This window comes from Arvicola amphibius, chromosome 3, assembly GCF_903992535.2.
Source record: "Arvicola amphibius chromosome 3, mArvAmp1.2, whole genome shotgun sequence".
NCBI classification, from domain to species: domain Eukaryota; kingdom Metazoa; phylum Chordata; class Mammalia; order Rodentia; family Cricetidae; genus Arvicola; species Arvicola amphibius.
Genome location: NC_052049.1, coordinates 25,633,614 through 25,653,677, shown reverse-complemented (window position 1 = coordinate 25,653,677; position 20,064 = coordinate 25,633,614). Strand labels below are relative to the sequence as shown.

Genomic DNA, 20,064 nt, shown 5'->3' with positions numbered 1-20,064 from the left:
ACTGTGGAATATTGGCTCCCTGTGAAGTACACAACCATGGCAGATTAAGATCTGGTTTTCATGCTTTTACGCACACAATACGTCCCGCTGGATTCAGATTGAGGCCAGGTGGTTACTGTTTTATTTGGTTCACAAAGATCCAAGCCTCATTAAGCTTTTTTTTTTTTTTTTTTTTTTTTTTTTTTTTAACAAAGAGCACATATTGGTGGACAATTAATAATCTCTCCCTGCCTGTGAGATAAAACAGCAAAGCCATGACAGAAATAAAGCAGATATCAAATGCAAAGCCTTGATAGTAACCTGATGGAAAGCTATATTTAAAGAGGTGGTTCACTGGAAGCTATGACCCTCTGAATTCATTTCTGGTGAGGAGTACGCGGTGCTCTGGGGCCCCAAACAACCTGGGCTCTGAGTTCTCACAACCTGTTTTCAATTTTGTTTGGGGTAAGAGGGAAGAGATGGGAGGGACAGCACAGAGAGACTCAGAGGGGGAAATCTGAAGCTAACACTGGAAAGCACAAACACCACACACCAAGTTCTACAACCCTCATTCGGAGTAAGATGTGGGGAAGCATTAATCCAACATCCATCAGCAGTCCAATTCCTTACATACTATGTATATGAACTGAAGGGGAAAGAGCACAGTCAGACACTGACTTCTGGGGGTTCTCAGGGTAGAATCAAAGTCCTGGAGCTCTGTCTCCTGTGGGTGGTGGTCTTTAAGTCTGCCTCTAACCATCCCTCTCTTTCATTACGATGGGAAGCTCTGAGATACCTTTAGGTGGAAATTCTGACTCTCATCTGATTGGCTATAGTTAAATGGCTGCAAACCCCTTTCTGATCTTCCACAAAAACTATGGAGGAAGCTAAAAAAGAGCCTGCAATTTTCTAATTCCCATTCAGCAATATTCTAAGGTGGTTCTTAAGTTGTGTGCCACTGAAGTGGACTGAGTCATTCATTCGACAGAGTCAGGGTTTGTATTTCCCCCACTGGAGGTGGGGGTGAGGATGGGGAATATAAGTTGAAAGGGCAGGTTTTCCCATTACTTTAGCTTTCTGTTCACAATTTTCCTCATATCTATGGTGCTGCTCTCCAACGTCTGCTAACAAGTGCTAAAAGGAAAACAAGAGCCCAGTAATGGGAGAAATACTTGAATCAATTATACTTGACAGTTGGGTTTTCCCTTCTCCAACTTCTCTCTGGTTTACATGTATTTACTTAGTTCTAGAAAGGGGAGAAAGTATGTGCCAGAGCACACGCACGGAGCTCAGAGGACAGTGGAGGGGTCTGTTCTCCTCTTCCACCATATAGGTTCCGGAGACTGAACTCAGGTCGTCAGACTTGGTGGCAAATCCCCTCACCTGCTGAGCCACCACAGCGGACCCTCTTTCTCTCTCCTCCCTGTCTTCAGCCCTCTTTGTCACTGATGCTTTGTGCGTACGTCCACGGAAGGTACTTAGGGATGCATATGTATAAAGTCAGGTCAACAGCTCATGCCCTGCAGGTGCTGTGCCATGGAGACTAAGGGAGAACTCTGCCTAGACCACTGCTCCCTTCCTGCTGTCAGGTATATGGAAACATGGGAAGAGTCACAAACACAACTGTCTATCATGGGGCTTGTGTAACCCTACCTAGGATAAGATCACCTGACCCAGCACCACCTCCCTCCTCTGCTTAAATATTGTCATTTCTCACGGCGTTATTTAAAACTATGATCCCTTGAGCCGGGCAGTGGTGGTACACGCCTTTAATCCCAGCACTCAGAGGCATAGGCAGGCGGATCTCTGGGTTTGAGGATACTCTGGTCTACAGAGTGAGTTCCAGGCTATCCAGAGCTACACAGAGAAACCCTGTCTCAAGAAACAAATAAACAAAACAATCAAAAACAAAACTATGACCTCTAACTCTGTTCCCTCTGTTTTTCTTTAGGTCATAGCCCATATCTTTAATGTAGGCTGTGCTTTGTTTATTATTTATGCTCTGCCTTCTCAACTAGAATCCATGTCCCATGGCCAGAGATCTGGATCTGTTCTGTTTGACACGCCATTCCAGGTGCTTAGATTAGTGTCGGGTGCTCAGCAAACAAGTTAAAAGTTAAGTGTGGCCTATCCCTGAATGGGTTGCTTTGTTAAGCAGAGTTGGAAAAATTTTCAAGTTAAAAATAACTCCTCTCCAAGAGGAAGAATTTGATTTCTGCTTATCACTATTATAACCAACTATCATACAAATCCAGCAAGGCTGGTTCCTTCTTTCTGTAGCCCTGGCGAGAACATGGGCATGAACTAGAGAGCAAGGGAAGGCACTTCGGGGCATCCAAGTGCCTTCAGAAACCCCAGCCAGCTTTGAAGAGCCCCAGGACAATGTTAAGGGCATGGCTTTAGAGTTCTCTCTCTTCCTTGGTTCTCTAGAGGTCTGGCTAAGCAGTTACTGGTTCTCAAATATGTTTTCAAGTGAGCAGGGTGAAGAATTGGAAAAGATCCACAATGTAGGCCTGATAAATTCCAAGACACCCAGCCAAATAGGCAGTTTCCAGGGGCAGCAGGTTACTGTTACTCTCTCCCTCTCCACTGAGGGTGCAAATGTTAGAGAGGCAACTGCTCAGGCCAACAAACCAATGTCTGGTTGCTTTCCAGGGAGTCTGAAGGCATTTCACCTCTATTCCTGCTCACATCCTTTATCTCCAGAGCTCTGAGCCACACCACACATGACTCTGCTCAACATAGGCTCATAGGGACAAGCACCTCTTTTCATGCTGTAGCAGGGAAAGGCAAGTAAGAGCCCTTGAACTAAACAGTTATTCCAGAGATCTATCCACTGTGGCAATGAGTCATCAAAAGCAGCCCATGAGGGGCCCGTGAGCAGATTCACTTAGGCAAAGGACACTTAAGGCTCAATTACCTTAAGACTGGTTATTAATCAAATACTACAGGGATTCCAAAACACAGAATGAAGAGACAGAATTCAAAGCTAAAGGTGGGTGGGCCTTTTTGTTTATTAATATTTATTGTGTGTGTTTAGCTAACCTTTGTAAACTTTGCAGCTAATGCGCCTCCATACTTTGTCCTGTCAAGGAAATGCATCTTATAGCAGAGAGTTGGCCATTTGCCAAACCAAACAATCCCTGAGTCGGCAGCAGCAAGCAGAGTTGCCATACTGCTAACTTGTCAAACATACATACCCGGCTTTGCCTAACAACAATGGACACGTGCCTGCTAGGAGCCCAGGCCCATCAGAAGACAGATGAGCTATAAATCCACAGAAAGAGTGCAATCATTCTCAGCCAACCAGACCACATTCGTCCTCTTTTTAAGAGATGTTTCTTTGGTTAACATGCCTGGACCCATGACATGTACTGATCAGTGCTGCAAAGCAAGAGAAGTGACATTCTCTAATCAAGGGACCAGACAAGATCCCAGAGACACAAGACCTACAATTCCAAAGAGAAAGGCCTTACTCCAGATTAGAACAAGCAAGTGGCAGAAGGCCACTGCAACACAAGAGCTAGGTTCTGAATTTAATCTGCATGCTATACTATAGTGATTTGCTTAATTAAACTGTTTTATTCTTTCACTAATCCATTTCATCTCACTGAAACATGTGAGTCAACTAATGGCTACCTTTAGCTGTCAAAGCTCAATTCCATTCTGGCTCTAAGTCAGCTTTATTTTTTGAAAACCCAAACTCATTCTTGTTTTATTTTAGAATCTGGGCATGCAGAGTAACCACAACTGTCGCAAACTACTTAGTTCTAGCAGCTGCTACCAAGACATAGTAGCTAAGGTTGGAAACCGTAAGATGTCCAGGATGAATTACAATCGTGAATATGCTCAACACAGAGATCTTCCATCCCTGCAGAGACCAATAGGAAAGCGGGGATGAAAAGAGCAGCATGTACTACCAACAGCGTCAAGATTCCAAGACAGGAATTTCTGAATTACTCCTTAGCAAAAGTGAGATGGCCACAAAAGTTCCAAATAATTATTTCTGTGGTTTCCTAGTTTAAGTGAAACCATGGAAATGGGGAGAGGAAAAGAAAGGCAGTGATTGGACATGTGCTGTAGGACACGAGGAAAAGGAGCTGGACTTTATATTATTATTTTATTATATTTACTTACTTATACATTGGGGACACATGTGCTGTGACAAAAAAAAGTCAGAGGACACTTTCAGAAGACAGTCTGTCTGTCTAGCACACAGTTGAGGGGCTGCACTCAGGTCTTCAGACTTGGTGACAAATGTCTCCTCTTGCTGGACAGTCTCACTGGCCCTGGAAGTTCATCCTATTTGATGTAATTAAGCCTTTACAAAAACAGTAACATCACTCCATTTCATAGATAAAAAAACTGAGATTGTGAGAGAGTAATGCTTCTGGGTTACATAACTTACAACCAGAGGTGAGGGAATGACCCAGGTACCTCCAATTCCAATTTCATTCAGGTACCCCGATTTCAATTCCATCGTTCATTTCCTTATACTTTATATCATGCAGAGCCTTATATTGAACAATGAAGAAAACTGGAAGGTTTTTAATTATTTCCAAACCTTCCTAACTCTTAACAAGTTGATTTTAGAAAAGAAAAAAAAAGGGGGGGGGACCCTGAGACTGTGGCTCAATAGTAAAATGCTTGACTAGCATTCAAGAACCTTACATCTGATCCCCGGAAATGCAAGGCGGTAGGGAGCAGATGGTATCACTAAAAACAAAACAAAAAATAAAAACAACAAAACAAAACAAAAACCTAAGTTCATAAATGTTGCTATAAAAGAATTCAATGTCCAAGCAACATCTTAGATGTGCGTGATATATGTATCTAAATAGTATCATTAAAGAGAAGCCCAGCATCCTTAATAATTTTATATCTTAAACACAATTAGGTTCAAACACACTTCCTGACCTTTGCCAGTGCTGACCCTCACTAAAAACCTCCCTCCATCTGTGCTCTTTCGGCTTTTGTCATGTGGAAGAAAAACAAAGAAGCAAACCCCGATTCCTTGGAAAAACACGCATTTTCAGTGATTCCCAATAACCAGCCTAACACCTGTTCATAAAGGAGAGGCCCATGCTCATGCAGCCCTGTACATAAGAAGCCTTAGCCTCGTGGCCATCCTCAGGACTGCCCAGGACACTTTAGTGGCCATGTGTACCAGTACCAGTACCAGTCTTCAAAAAATAAAAGTCCTCAACACCCACCTGGTTCCCATAGAAACATCTCCTGGATGGAGAGAGTAAAGGCAGACACTTTCTCTGTACTTCTCTTCTCCATTTGGTCTTTTGAGATAGGGTCTCACTGTGGAGCCATGGCTGGTTTCTCTCCACAATCTATCCTTTTATTCATGCACACCCCAATTTCAAGACAGTCCTACCATAAACTAGACTTGTCATTTTTCTTGAAAATCATTTTCCTTCTCTGTACAAATAATTCTTTCTTTGATAAAGCAGACAGAAGCCTGAAGGAGAAAAGCTGGAGCACTCTCATGTCTGCAACTCTGCACCTGCCGAACCTGACAGACCAGTGCTTCTCAGCCTTCCTAATGGGACTCTTTAATACAGTTCCTCATGTTCTGGGGACCCCAACCATAAAATTACTTTCATTGCTACTTCATAACTGTAATTTTACCACTGTTATGAATCATAATGTAAATATCTATGTTTTCCAGTGGTCTTAGGCGACTCCAGTGCAAGATTCATTTGAAGCCCTCAAGGGATCCTGACCCACAGGTTGAAAACCACTGCAAATAGAGACAATGTGCTTTTTAAAATTTCCATGTTAATTATCATATTAATTCCCAACAAATGAATGGAAAACACATCTATTAAGATCAACTTACTGTAGACTGTACTTTAAAACTGAGATAAAACCAATAAAGCAGCAAAAATCTGCAACCTGGTAGTTGTCCTTGATACTAAATGAACCACATCTGTATTTGATAATGAACTTGAAGAATTTCATCACAAGAAGAATTTCTCAGAGAAAATAGAATGTCTCTTGGGTAAAAGAAATTAAACACAATTTCCCTCATCTAATTCAAAACAACAAACGCTAGTTTGCTCTAGTCCTAGAACTTGAGAAGAAATTACGACGTCTGGTAATTGCTTTTATTGATGAGAGCCTGGGAGCAGAAAACAAGAGGACGCTGAAGCTGGAATCCACAGTGACGCTGGTGGGTGGTCTCCGGCACGGCTCAGAGACCAGAGGCCTGACTAGGGGAATCCATCTCCAACAACACAACCCCTGACTGGTGAGCACAGCACGGGTTACTGGAGTTGCAAGACAAGGAGGCCTCTCAGACCTGAATGGCATTTGAGGTAGGTACTGGAACATCAGGCCAATACTTCTGGCAAAGAACAGCCATATCTTTGAATATCACGTTACAACTGAGGAGTTCCAAGTTGTAAAAGGGTCGGTCCATATCCTGTCTCCTTGAAGACTATAAAGTCAATGTTCACATTTCTCTTGTCCAAACTTAATCTTTCCTTCTGAGTTGTGATTTTTAAAACAAATTTTTACTTTATTACAAAAATTGGAAATAAAATTATCATTCACCAAAATTATGCAGACCTAGAGACTATACAATTTTAATGAACTTATGTACATAAGGACTGGTGTTTTGTTTTTGCAACACTTCTATTATCTTGGAGAATGCTTTCTCATACAATTTTTTTCAACCTAATCAAAATTCTTATAACCTAATCTACACAGACGTAGGTAGGCCCTTTATCTTTTATTTGTCAATATTTAGAGATGGAAATAATAATATTAACCAGTCTTTTGCTTATCTGAACAAAACACAAATGTATACAACATATTAAGTCTCTAACTATTAAACATATGTGTGATCAAAGAATGCAAATAATTAAGCAAGAAAAACTTAAAGAAATGAAAAAAAGAGTAGACTCTCCTCACATAGATGAGATATACAGGGCATTAAAATAACATCATTTATCTAATAGTACAAGCAAAAATATGTTTTAAATATAATATTATTTTATTTATCCTTTTGAGACATCAAAAACTCCTCCTACAAGACCATTATCTATGATTCCAGAAAGGAAACACTATCCTGAGGTATATGTTAATTATAGTCTGCTCATGTGAAAATTCGGCCAGCGCTCTGATAGAACAGCTGCAAAATGTGTTAGCACAGACCCTTCTTCAGGATGGAGAAGAAAACCTCAGGAAATCCTACAGGACACTGAGTCTTCACTGGCCCATCAGGGAGCACAGGGTGGTGTTGCATTTGATGCCTGAGCACTAGGCATTACTATATGTTTACAAATTATGTGAAGACTAATGTATTTTCCTGTTCATCTTTAAGCATCTATAAACCAAGGTGGACTAACGAACACATGCTCACTCATGCTCACGCAAGCATACATATGCTCTCTCTCATCTCTGGTGGCTTTTTAAATCAATTATTTCTATTATTTTATGTGACTGGGTTTTTTGCCTGGTGCCCACAGAGGCCAGAAGAGGGCATTGAACCTCCTAGAACTGGAGTCTCAGGAAGCCTGGGACAAGGTGACAGCCCTTCACCCCATCTCACATTCCATCGCACATGTTGATTTTTGCAGATATAAAGAATTTAAGAGTTATGGGATTATCGAGGCTTTCAAAAGTGAGGTCCCAGTCAACCAGATGATCTTAGGGAAAGTTACTCAGCTATAGGGTTAAATCTTGATTCTACAGAAAGCACTATTTCAAAAGAGAATGTCAGGGCTCTAATAAGTGTACCTGAATTAAGAATCCACTTGTTGGGAGTGGAGAAAAATATAAACAAAAAACAATACCAAAAAAAAGAATCCACTTATTAAAAGAAACTAAAAATTGTCTTTTTAAAAGAGACTAAAGAAATGAGATAATAATCATATATTTATCTCCTAGTCTAAAAAAGATATTGATTAAATATTTTAATTTAGAAAATTCTACTTTAAAGGGTCTTTTGCCTGCATGTGTTTCTATGCATCATGTGTGTGCAGTTCCAGGACAGGGCACTGGACTCCTTTAGGACAGAAATTACAGACTGTTGTGGGCAGCTGTGGATGCTAGAATCAGACATGGGTTCTTTGGAAGAGCAGCTAGTGTTCTTAACTACTGAACCACGTTCCCAGCTCCTTAACAAGAGACTGCAGTGTCAAATGCTAACAACAGGTAATGTTTATTTACTTCAAGCTCAGTGTGGTGGTGCAAAGCTGCAATCCCAGCACTCAGGAGGTTGAGGCAGGAGAAACATGAGCTTGAGCCAAACATGGACTACACGTGATTTTTTTTTCCTTTTTACTTCAAATCACTGTGTATTTTACAATAAAGCACATTAATTAATAGTATAACAACCAAAGCAAATTATATTAAACAGAGTTTAGATTGCCAATATTTTTAGCATCTGTAGCAAATTTGGGTTTCTTCCACTGAACTCAAACACAGTTATTTTTAGTAAGTGCAAAAGAGATAATCAATCTCAAGTTTTTTTTTTCTTTTTTCTTTTTTTGGTTTTTCAAGACAGGGTTTCTCTGCAGCTTTTTTAGAGCCTGTCCTGGAACTAGCTCTTGTAGACCAGGCTGGCCTCGAACTCAATCTCAAGTTTTAAATAAGCGGACACTTCATTCATCAAATTACAAGTAAATTATACTTATGATATCCCAAATTACTTTCGAAATCATTAAAAAATAAAAACAAAAGAAAGTGAGAGGGATTAGACCATTAGTATAAATCTTAAATCTCAATAAGAACATTCTATAATCAAATGTAATAAAAAGTAAAGCAAGATCAACAAAAACATTTCTAACAAATAGCTACCACATACCAAGTGCTGTACTAAGCACAAGGAATGTCATGCACTTACCACACACACAGCACCTGCAGCCCCTAGGAGCCCTCCCAGTCCAATTTAGTCTCTGGAAAACTTAGACTGTCGGAGAAACATTATCAAAGATAATGGAGGTGCTGAGAAAATCCAATCCTCAAGGAAAAGGTTTTGGTTTTTTTTTTTTTTGGGGGGGGGTAGCGTTTCTTCTTCTTTTTTTAAGAATAAGTTTGGTTCGCTCAGACAAGAACAGCAACTTTATAATCGTCAAGGAAGCAGAGGATATTGACCAGCTGTTCTCCAAGTCCAGGAGGACTGGAGAAAAGGATGTGGGCTCTAAACATGAGAATGTGAGGCTAAAGAAGGGGGGAAAGGAACTCTTTGGGGAGGTTGTAAAAATCTTCTGTGAAAAGCAACTCCAGTTTTTTATACAGAGCAGTCAAATCATAGTTCTCAGGGAAAGATATGGACTCTATAGTAATGTGGGGAATCTGCAGAAAGTATGCCTGACTCCAGACAGCAGCTAATTAAGCAAAAGCCAGTAGCTCTGGAGTGGTATTGCTGTCAAGGGAACATCCCAGCTACAAGAGTGAGAATCTTCCTTTCTAATTAATGGCCTATAGTTTATAATGGAATGTCAAGTATTCCATTCTCAGGGCTCAGATGGTATGATGATGAAGATGATGGCGATTCTGCTTATATACAATATGTCTTATAAATCACTCCACTATACTCTCTCTTTAGAAAAAGGTGAAGTTCATTATATAATAATTTAAAAAAAAAACAATACAATGGGATCAGCAGTACACTAGTGCCTATCATCTTCTTTTCTTAAAATATTTCAAGACTTGATAAGGCAGTTACTAATAGACGAGAAGGAAATCAATTGCTCCATTGCTTCCAACACCTATGTTCCTATAGGGGGAGATTCTTTAGATCCTGAGTACGGCTGCTATGGGCCATTCACAGCATGATACCTTCAGGTTCTCTGAGAACAAAACAGTCATTTCATCAAGTCCTTGGACATTAGGAGGCAGGCAATAGGAGCTAAGTTCTAGTTACATGCAAATTATATGTATAAGCAGATTCCTTAAGGAAATCCCAAGAACGAGCTTAGTGTCTTTCTGGTGCCACATCTTCTATATTATGAAGTCAGCAAAACCAGAATTCTGTCTTTCACTATAATGGATAGCATCTTTTTGCCCTGGTGATTCAAGTAGTACTGACTGACCACGGAGCCAATAGCTAATGAAACACTGTCCTAAGAGCCTGCTAGACATGTGCCAGTGCTACATTGGCCAATTTACACTAAATACCAACACCTTCTACTTATGGAAGATGAGGAAACAACCTCTGAAAGCCTGCCTTTCTGGTAGATAAACTGCCCTATCACTTGGCTGTGATACAGGCTTTATTACATACAAATATGTTGATCAGGATCTGCATTAATACTTCAAGAAGTGAGTTAAAGTGAAATATCATTAAGCTGATATCACTTTATTCAAAATAATACATAATTCAAAGCAACTGATATTCTCTAGGCAACCAGCAGCCTGACTGCTCTATAATAAAAATCAGATAAGGGAAAACTAGGTGATTCAAAGCCCCCACTTTCCATCTCCTTGTGCTTTGCATTAAGAAGGCTTCACTATATTTGAGAAGGCAGCTAAATGCCAAATGCAGTCTTCAGAGTCTCCTTTCCACTGGCATTTTCACTGCTGGTAGCTCACGTTCTCTTGTGTATTACTACTAGGATGAGCCTGACCTGGCACAGATGCTACTCAACCCCTCTACTTTTAGAAGTGTTGGGGTGGGGCAATTTTGCCTGAACTAGAACTCTGTATCACTAAGACATGATTAGTCTATTCCCCGTAGCAAAGGAAGAACAGATGGAGTCCTCTGCTCCTTCTGAGACAAGCTCTCACATGCTGGGCTTCAGTAATTTGTTTGAAGTGAATTCCCAGATCACATATATCTATATTCAAATGTAAGAACAAAGACACATTCCAAAGGCAACTCTGAGCACTTCTGGAATATCCATTTATTTGAATTATCTTTCTGCTCTCCTCCACAGGCATAAATAATAGAGGACGGTTACAGTCTGAATGGTCATTACTTATAAATTAAGGTAAATAGCTAGCTTCATGAAGGGGCTTAGCATTTATGGCCCTTTTATATCCATCTGTTCTTCCTCTTCAACTCTTCACACTTAAAATACCAGTATTCTCCCCTAGTAAGAACACACATGAGGGGTTGGAGAGATGATTCAGCAGTTAAGAGCACTGGCTGCTGGTCTAAAGGTTCTGAGTTCAATTCCCAGCAATCACATGACAGATTACAAGCATCTATATCAAGGTATGATACCCTCTCCTGGCATGCAGGCAGACATGAAGATAAAGCACTCATACATAAAAATATGCAAATAAGTATAATTTAAAAAGAACACATGTAATATATATATATAAAATAAGATGTTAAATATATTGTGTGTGATAGTTTTGTGGGAAATTGGCATTTTTTATGCTTAAAGTAATATATATAGCAATTTTATTAAACATCAATGCTATTAATTTTAATGTCACATCTGAGATAACCTATGGGTAGTAGGATAATAAATTTCTAAAAATTAATCTTATTTGCAATGGAATGTGTCTATGAAGAATGAGATCTTAGGGTAAGGGAAGATGTGAACTCAAGTTCTCTTCAAAAATTCACAAAATTAAATAAAGAAGGAGACAGCCATTACTCTCATGGAAAGTATTTGTTTGTATTATTGTATTTGAAGACAGGGTTCACTAGCCCAGGCTGGCCTCAAATCACACTGATCCTTCTCCCTTAGCCTCCTCAGAGTCAATGAGCAACCATAGCAAATTCTTATCTTTTGAAAACAGAATTATGGACCTTACTTTTTCCTCAATAGATGTAGATATTATCAGATAAACTGATCCTAAGCAAGAACTTTCCCCTTTCTTTTGGTTAAGTATATAAACTTTGACATAATGTAATTTTATCAAAAGTTATATATAATCTAACCAATATGTATGAAAATATATAACAATGATAAGCTGGTAGTAACTAAGTCAATAAATAATATCGTAAAAAATCATATTGTTGTCATCTATCTACCTAAAATTATGTGCGCACGTGCGCACATGCGTGCGCGCGTGCGTGCGTGTGTGAGTGCATGTGTGTGTTTGTGTGTAACCTGTCTGTATATGGGGGCACACAATTGGACAAAAACAACTGCACTTGCATTATAAAGTGTGTGAAAACACTGCTGAATGCAATGAAAATAATAAAATTTAAACATCTGCCATCTCCTACTGAAGGAGCCGAGACTCTCCATGGTGAGTCTACATTAACTACAGAAAAGAAAATATTCAGACTGGCACAATGCACAAAGTAGAGTTGAAATAAGACTTTTTAAAAAACGATTTCAAACAAAACATGAAAAATACACGTGTGAAATTTTATTATTAATGTTGGGATGTACAGTTACTCACGATATACCATGGAGTGCATGTGGAGTCCATTCTCCCTTTCCACCTTTGTGTGGCTCCAGGAACTGAACTCAGCTCATCAGGCCTGTGGAACAGGTGCTCTTATTCACTGACCTATCTAGCTGGCCTGCACCTGCTATATTTTAAAAGGCTGTTTCTGGACAAAGACTATAGGCCACATTTAGTCAATAAAATTTTAATTGCAGAGATCAACGTCTCTTGGTTGTAAATATTTGGGTCCACATTATGTTGAGCTTCCTGTCCTACATTATAACTACTTAAGAGTTTATTCTGTTTTAGGAGAGGATATTGGAAGAGTAAAGCCAATCGTGTTTCCCTAAGGTGAACGGACAACATCTAGGGTAGACATTAAATGCCACTGCCTGTATATCCACTAAGAGTAGCAACCATTAGTGCTAAGAGTATCAGATGTTCCCTTTTATATAAAGCAAAACTCAACAAGAATCTCCTCACTGTAGCGAATAATGGAATTACTACAAGAATAATGAGTGTTGGGGGCTTTAATGACAAAACCTCATACGATGAAAATAGTCATCCCTTACTCCCTTTTGACTCTTCTAGCCAAGTGTCCATGCTTTATCTATTTCAAGGGATGTGTTTATTTTCTTACATTCCCAAGAAGCCAAAACTTGAAGCAACAGGTCAAAAGGGCAGTTTAAACCCCTTTAGCCTGACATTCTACTATATAAACAGACACCGAGGCCGTCTGATGTTAACACGTCCTCATCACCACCATCAATCAATGATCTACAGAGGCCTTTCCACGCCCTGCGGTTGTCTCCCTTCAACTACCTATTCAAATGGATCTGAAAATCTGCTTCTTTGCTTCTCCAAAATAACTCGTGCTAATATAACATATACTTTATTTAATGAACTTTTCCCTTGTTAGTGTCTCTTGGTTTGCTTTCTCCTCTTGTATGTTGTTACTTAAGGGTAATCTTTATACTCTTTTATATACCCTTTCCTATCAAACTCATCAGCCAGTAACCATTTCAGCTATGAATTATAAATGATGCTCCCAAAATGTATGCACTTTTTCTTATGCACTAAACTCATTTGCCCATCTGTAGTAAAAATGTGAACCCAAAATATAACAAAAACTTACATTTTCATATCAATAAACAGTGTTCAGTGTCTTTCCTAAAGGTACAGACACAGGTAGACAGAAAAGATTGTTTTGGCAGCGGACAAGTACAGTTGAGAAAGTCCTTGAATTTCTGATCTCCTGCCTTCACCTCAAAACCGAATCCTGGGATCACAAACATGCACTACCACATCCAGGCTATACCATTCAGCTCTAGGTACTGAACTCAAGATTCCCCTATAGAGGCATACTACCAACTGAGCTACATCCCTAGTCTTAAGATAAACTATTATCTCAGAAAATGTTCACTAAGATTTGAAGTGAGAAACCTCATTTCATATACAAATGCTCACACCAATCTGGTAAATCTAGCCCTTTCACTTCAACAACTTAGGTCATTCCTGTGTCATTCCTTGTTTTCAAATAAATGGCTACAAAATAAAATGACTTCTTTATTACAGTTCAATCTCTGTAACTCAAAAAGCCTTTGTCCTGCTTCACCTTTCAAGGACACAACTTTATTTTGCACTATGCATGATTGTACTTTTCAAATATTATCTATGCAGCAAACCCCAAGGATTCCACAGAGAAGAAAACAATGTTTCTACCCGCATGGGATTTAGAACTCGGTCAAAGACATAAAGAACAAATAAGTCTATACCATGAGGTGATGGAAATGCCACGGAGAGGAAGAGCAACAGAGAGAATATGATCACATTATGAGACACAGATTTTCTGAGCAAACAGTATGTTCTTCCAACAAATAAATGAAGCCCAGCATGTCTAATGTGCAGGCCTACTTACATTTTCTTAATGTTTTTATAGTTCAACTTAAATTATAATTTAAAAAAATGTCACACAAAGAATAATACAGGAAACGTACAGTCATTTAGAGGTATAGCTTACTTCAGAAATAACCAACTGTAATAATTTTACTTTTTAGACATTTTGAGGGAATTTTATGAGTTCTGAAATTTTACGTTTTGAGATTAAAATTGATACAATTATTTCTCTTTGATTCTAGTGTTTTTGTTGGTTCCAAGATGTACCCCTAAAATTGTATTTCAAGTACCAACAAGTTTCAAATTATTTCATGATATTAGACTCTATAAAACCTGAATGTATATCGAGTGTGTCTCCTCGCTACTTCATATCTGTAACATAAAGTTCAGCACAGCTTCAAATTTGGGACCTACATGTTAAGACCTATAGTAACACTAGACATCCGAGACATGAGCTTTGTTTAAACACAGTTGTTCAACTGTCTGAATCACTGAAGTGTATAATTTGTCTCAACTGTTTACAAAGAGCTGAAACAACTGGAGAAAGCAATAGAGGAACACTGTGTGAGATGAGGTATTACTAAGGATTTGAGCCAGAGAAAAATGGCACAGACATCAATTGCCCTATTTCACACTCAGAAAGTTACAATTATTTGCTTAACCATCTAAATAATAAAATACACCTTTAAGGAATTCAAATTTTCTTCCCGGAACCTTCATCATTATTACGTTCCACACAGCTCCAGTCTCAGGATACAAATGAACGAATGAACAAATGAATGAATGCTTATATTTTAGTGTTCATATAAATATGTATGGAAAATTAAAGGTTCTTGGTCTTTTTAAAAAATATGCCAGAGTTAAATATAAATGTTTTAAACTTCCGAATACTAAATTAGGTTCCAGGTAATGTTAAGTCTTCTCTTACTGCTATGACCTTCGCATGCAGAATCTTTTCAAAGCTTTAAAGATTTAGGAATCAATGATAAACTTCCATCTGCCTGAGGGCATAACATTTCACAATTGCACAGGAACACACATGTTGTAGGCCACTCCTCCTTACGTACTGCATGAAGACCAACTCATCCTTCCTTAGTCTGGTTCCAGGAGAAAAACAACACAGGCTCAGCTGAACTTTTGACTAAAGTCTGAGTCTATAAAAAGTGTCACGCTGGGGGGGAAAGGGACAATGTAGATCAGTCAGTCTACAATGTCCTAAAAAGTCTTATAGTGGCTGGGCATGGTGGTTCATGCCTTTAAAAACCCAGCACTTGGGAGGCAGAGGCAGGCAGATCTCTGTGAGTTTGAGGCTGTCTGGTCTACAGAGAGAGTTCCAGGACAGCAAGAGAAACCCTGTCTTAAAAAACAAAAACAAAAACAAGACAAAACAAAAAGTCTTATGTTAGAACAAGAAGCCACCATTATACTACCGTAAAGGCCAGAGTTTGTGTTCTATTCAAAACAAAACAAGAGATGCTAACTTCGCTTCATTCTCAAGAGCAGAGAGAAAGAAGGAACATACCGCATCTGTGATGTCGATCTCGTACACCCTCTGGAAAGTCCTGCGCTCGAAGAAGACAAGTTTGCCGTTGCCACATCCCCTCTGAACAGAGGTCCCAGTGACTATGAGTTTATCATCAGGACTAAAACAGCAGTCAGTCCTACACACAAAAGAGATGACAAGTATAAACTCAGGGCTCTCACAGCAGTGTAGCAATAATGAGTGAGCTAAAAACACATAAACATCCCCCATGAAAAAAGCTAATGCTTACTTACACATTGGCCTACGCATCAGGCGTTTTAAATAATTTGCTTAATCTTTACAACAACGTTATAGGATAGATGTCCTCCTCACTGCACTAATGAGGAGGCTAACACAGAGAGGTTAACTAAACCTTGCTCGTTAACACACAATAATGTGATACATCTGGGACTCAAATGGAGGCAGTCTGACTTCAGAGTCTGCTTTTAATTTCCATACCATGACATGTTGTAATGTAGAGAGTGTGAGAAACATGCAATATGGAGTGTCTACAGACAAACAAACACATCTGATAAAGTCATATTAACTTTGGCCATTTTTCAAAACTGTTTGTACTGCCCCCATCACCGCTATCACCTCCAAATGGCATCAGTCACATCAAGTCAAGCTCCACAAGAGAAGAAGCTGCACTGCCGGAAACAAGCTGCTGTCTTTGACTCTGCAGTTCTTATTGTGGATATTCTACACGTTATCCAGAGAAGTTATGGGGTCGGCATTGTCTCAGCAGGTGTAATGGCTCTAAACCCCTCATCTGTTCTAAACTGGAGATTGCTGGTAGGTTTACTTTTAACAGCTAACGCACAGGCCGTGGCCTGTGCTAGAGTAGGTGTTCTACTACTAGTTTCTCTCATTTGAGGCTTCTGTTACCTTCATAACCTCCCTGTTGGTCATTCTTTAACACAGATGTAAAGTTTCACTTCTTCCAAAATAGAAACCGTTTCCTAGGCACCAATTATAGGACTTAGAGGTTAAATCCCACCTCAGCTGCCTCAGAATAATCTTTGAAAGCTTCAGTTGCCAGACTTAGTAGACTGGAGATAACTATGTTTGGTCATTCCTGACAAGACAGTGTGAGTAACATAAAGAGCTCTGTGTGTATATAACAAATATACATATAAAATCAGGGAGAAATGGACATAATTTATCTTCAAAACAAATGTGCAAAATTAAAAAAAAAACTTCTCAAGTCCCTTTCCTAGAAGATTAAAATACTTGATGCAAATTAACATTAAAGAAATTGTTCACCTATGCTGATCAAATAACAAAATATGCTACTTGTGCTTGTGGGCCTGGAGGATGACTCAATGTTTAAAAGCACTGGCTGGTCTACTAGAAAATCCAAGTTCAATTCTCAGTATCTATAACTCCAGATATAGGGGATCTAGATTACTCATTTGGCCTTCTCGGTTACCAGGCACACGTGTGGTACATAGGCATACAAATAACAAAACATCACACACATGAAAAATTTGTTTTAACTTAGAAAAGATAATACGACTTACATTGGGAACAAGGTGGGGAGGTCTGAAGCGGAAAATAATGGCTTATTAAATTGTCTGACGTCCCATAATTTTAATGTATCATCACCTAATTGAGGAATGAAGGGGGCAAAAGACAAGTGAATTTTGTACAAAAGAACTCACACCAGCTTAAGGTTTGCTAAACAATATATAACTATAAAAAGGGAGGATGGGAAGAAGTAAAGAAAGATGAATCAAGGGGAAAGAAGGGAGAACCCAAGTGCACCGAAGCACATTTTCCTTTTTTATTTGTTTAGGGAGTTTGAAAAAGCAATAGCAGTTGCAAAAATAGTATAAAATTATATGATGCTTAGTCATCCTCCTAGCAATTACTTTCCAGATTGATTAGCATCTGCTGGCAACTCTGCAGAACTTCCACCAAAGAACCACATTAGAGCAGATGGTAGATCCCTGTGGTATGCTGAGTATAACCGGCTTTCTTGGGAAAGCCTAATTTCAGAACCATTAGGACTGGAAATAGTTCAGCTCACAACAGATTATCTTTCCCATTAGTATGTGGGTAGAATGATACATCAACATTAATGAGGTAGGCCATGTTATTCCTTGCCCCCCAGAGTAATTTGACTTGAGGTAGGCCATATTATTTCTTGCCTCCCAGATTAAGTCAATTTGTGGCTATTAGTCTCCATTTTGCTGGGAAAGTACTACTTTTCCAAGCTGCTTAAAGAGTAATGAACATTCTTATAAGGATACCATTTTTTTATTTCTATAGGGCTACTCACAAACTCCTGACTAGAACAAGAGTCAAGTTCATATAAGTAATGTCTACTGTCCTTTCTCCCAAGTACCCACAGCCTAAGACTGGCCTTGGCCCTTTGGGTCCAATAAAGAATCAGGATCAGTTGTAAGAGAGATTGGAGAGTGAATAAAGCCCATTCTGTCCCCTGACTTTGGAATGTTACTGCATTGTCATAAGTCAGTTCAGAAAGATTCACAGCCATGCTCCATAATTTATAGTTCACAGACTGCCCCCGCTATTATCTACCCCTCTATTAAAAGTAGCCTTATTCATGTGAGATGGACGTAGCAAACAAATCAAGAATACCCAACATGTAACCACATCTAGGTTAGAATACAATAATACAGAATAAAATGTAGCAGATAGCAGCTAATTATAAAACCTCTGACCCCCTCCCCCCCAAACTAAACTGTGGTGATGTTTGAACTCAGACAGTAGAAAGAGTACCACACTCCATAGCTCAGCCTTTGAAATAGCAGGCACAAATGATAAAGCAAGGGAGAACAAATAGAGGAAGATAGCTAGGAATGTCCGTATTCCTCTGTCAAACAAGCAGCGTCTTTAGCAGACAAACAAATCAAAAGCTTGAAGCAAGCCTATTGAATTCACACCTGAGCTACGATAAAGACCCTGGCTCAGAGAAACCATGGTTTGTGAACATGGCTCAGTGGTAGAGTGCTTGCCTCATGTATACACACAGAGAATAAAAGAATGTAGGTGATCAGTTACACATTCTAAAGGCAGGAACAAAAGCCATTCATGAAGACTAAATTCCTGTGACATCTGAAGATAAAATAAAAACCTAAAGAAAAAAACATAATTTCTAAACTTTGGTTGATAATACTTTTAATTTGTTATTTATGCACATATGAATTAATTATCTATTGCACGTACATACAAAAGCATGCTAGAGCTTGCACACAGATGCCAAAGGACAACTTTGTAGAGTTGTTTTCTCCTCTACCATGTGAGTTCTAGGAATCGAATAGTCCTTAGGTCACCAGGCTTGGCAGGAAGCACTTTAATTGCTGAGCCATCTTGCAAGTCCAATTAGTAAATTTTGATACAGACAATGTTGCCAAGTTGAAAACACATTTTAATTAAAAAATCTGACTGGCAAAGATACATTAACAAGGCACAGTTAACTTCAGTAAGCATTAAGACATCTGTCTGACATTTAAGGGTTAAGGATTCTTCTTATATATAGAAACACAAAAAAGAGCTGTTTACCTACCTCCACGAGAGGCAAGGACATTACCATCATAGGAAAAAGCCACACAAGAAGTATCTGTGCCAGGGTCATGAGCCTGTTTATAGTGGAATTTGGGGTGAACCTGCAAGTAAATACAAGCAAGGTGTAAGCCACTCTTACATTCAAATAAGACAAATTTTGTGCAAAAGAACATTTGATTTTATCATCCAGACAATTATATACATCTTAGGTGAAATACTAATTTCACCTCATTATAGTCTTGTTCCTTTAAAAAAAAAATGGAAGGCTTTAACAAAATTTACTTGCAACAACAAAGAAGCAATACATCCTAGAAGAAGACATTTTTTAGCAAGGCCTGAGTAATATAAAATAACAACTATTTTTGTATTTGCTTCTAAAGCTATTGGTTTCATGTCCCTACTTTATCTAAAAGACAAAATTGATCATATTTTTTACTTAATACAAAATGCTCATTTTATTCTTAGTATAGTCCAGACACGGTACGCACAGCCATGAACACAGCTGTGGCCCTTTAGCTAGCTAATGTCCTCTTTACTGTGGATGGTGGTGACAGGAATGGTGGTGACAATAATGACAGTCGCTCTTACATAATGCTTAGTCTATCCTAGGCACTGTGTCTTTTGCTTACTTCACCTATTTGAACCTCACATTCACTAACTGCATCTTCAATAACCCTATCTCCAAATAAGGTCATTATGAGAAGGCAGAGATGAAGGTGATGCTTCTGCCCCAGAAGACAGTGATTCCTAGCAAACACCACCAAGTAGGCAAGAGCAGACTCCCACAGCCTTCTGGTAAGAAAATTACAATGTCTTCC

General features: G+C 39.0%; 1 protein-coding gene across 1 annotated transcript in view; it reads right to left on the bottom strand.

Moving 5' to 3' along the window:
- Wdr70 (WD repeat domain 70) overlaps positions 1-20,064 on the bottom strand; it is a 208,266-nt gene that overhangs the window by 19,496 nt on the left and 168,706 nt on the right. The window contains exons 11-13 of the mRNA XM_038323203.2: positions 19,248-19,347; positions 17,236-17,320; positions 15,713-15,851 (exon numbers count right to left, since the gene is read on the bottom strand). Of these exons, the coding sequence (XP_038179131.1) occupies positions 15,713-15,851; positions 17,236-17,320; positions 19,248-19,347 (324 nt within the window). The remainder of the gene's footprint in view (positions 1-15,712; positions 15,852-17,235; positions 17,321-19,247; positions 19,348-20,064) is intronic.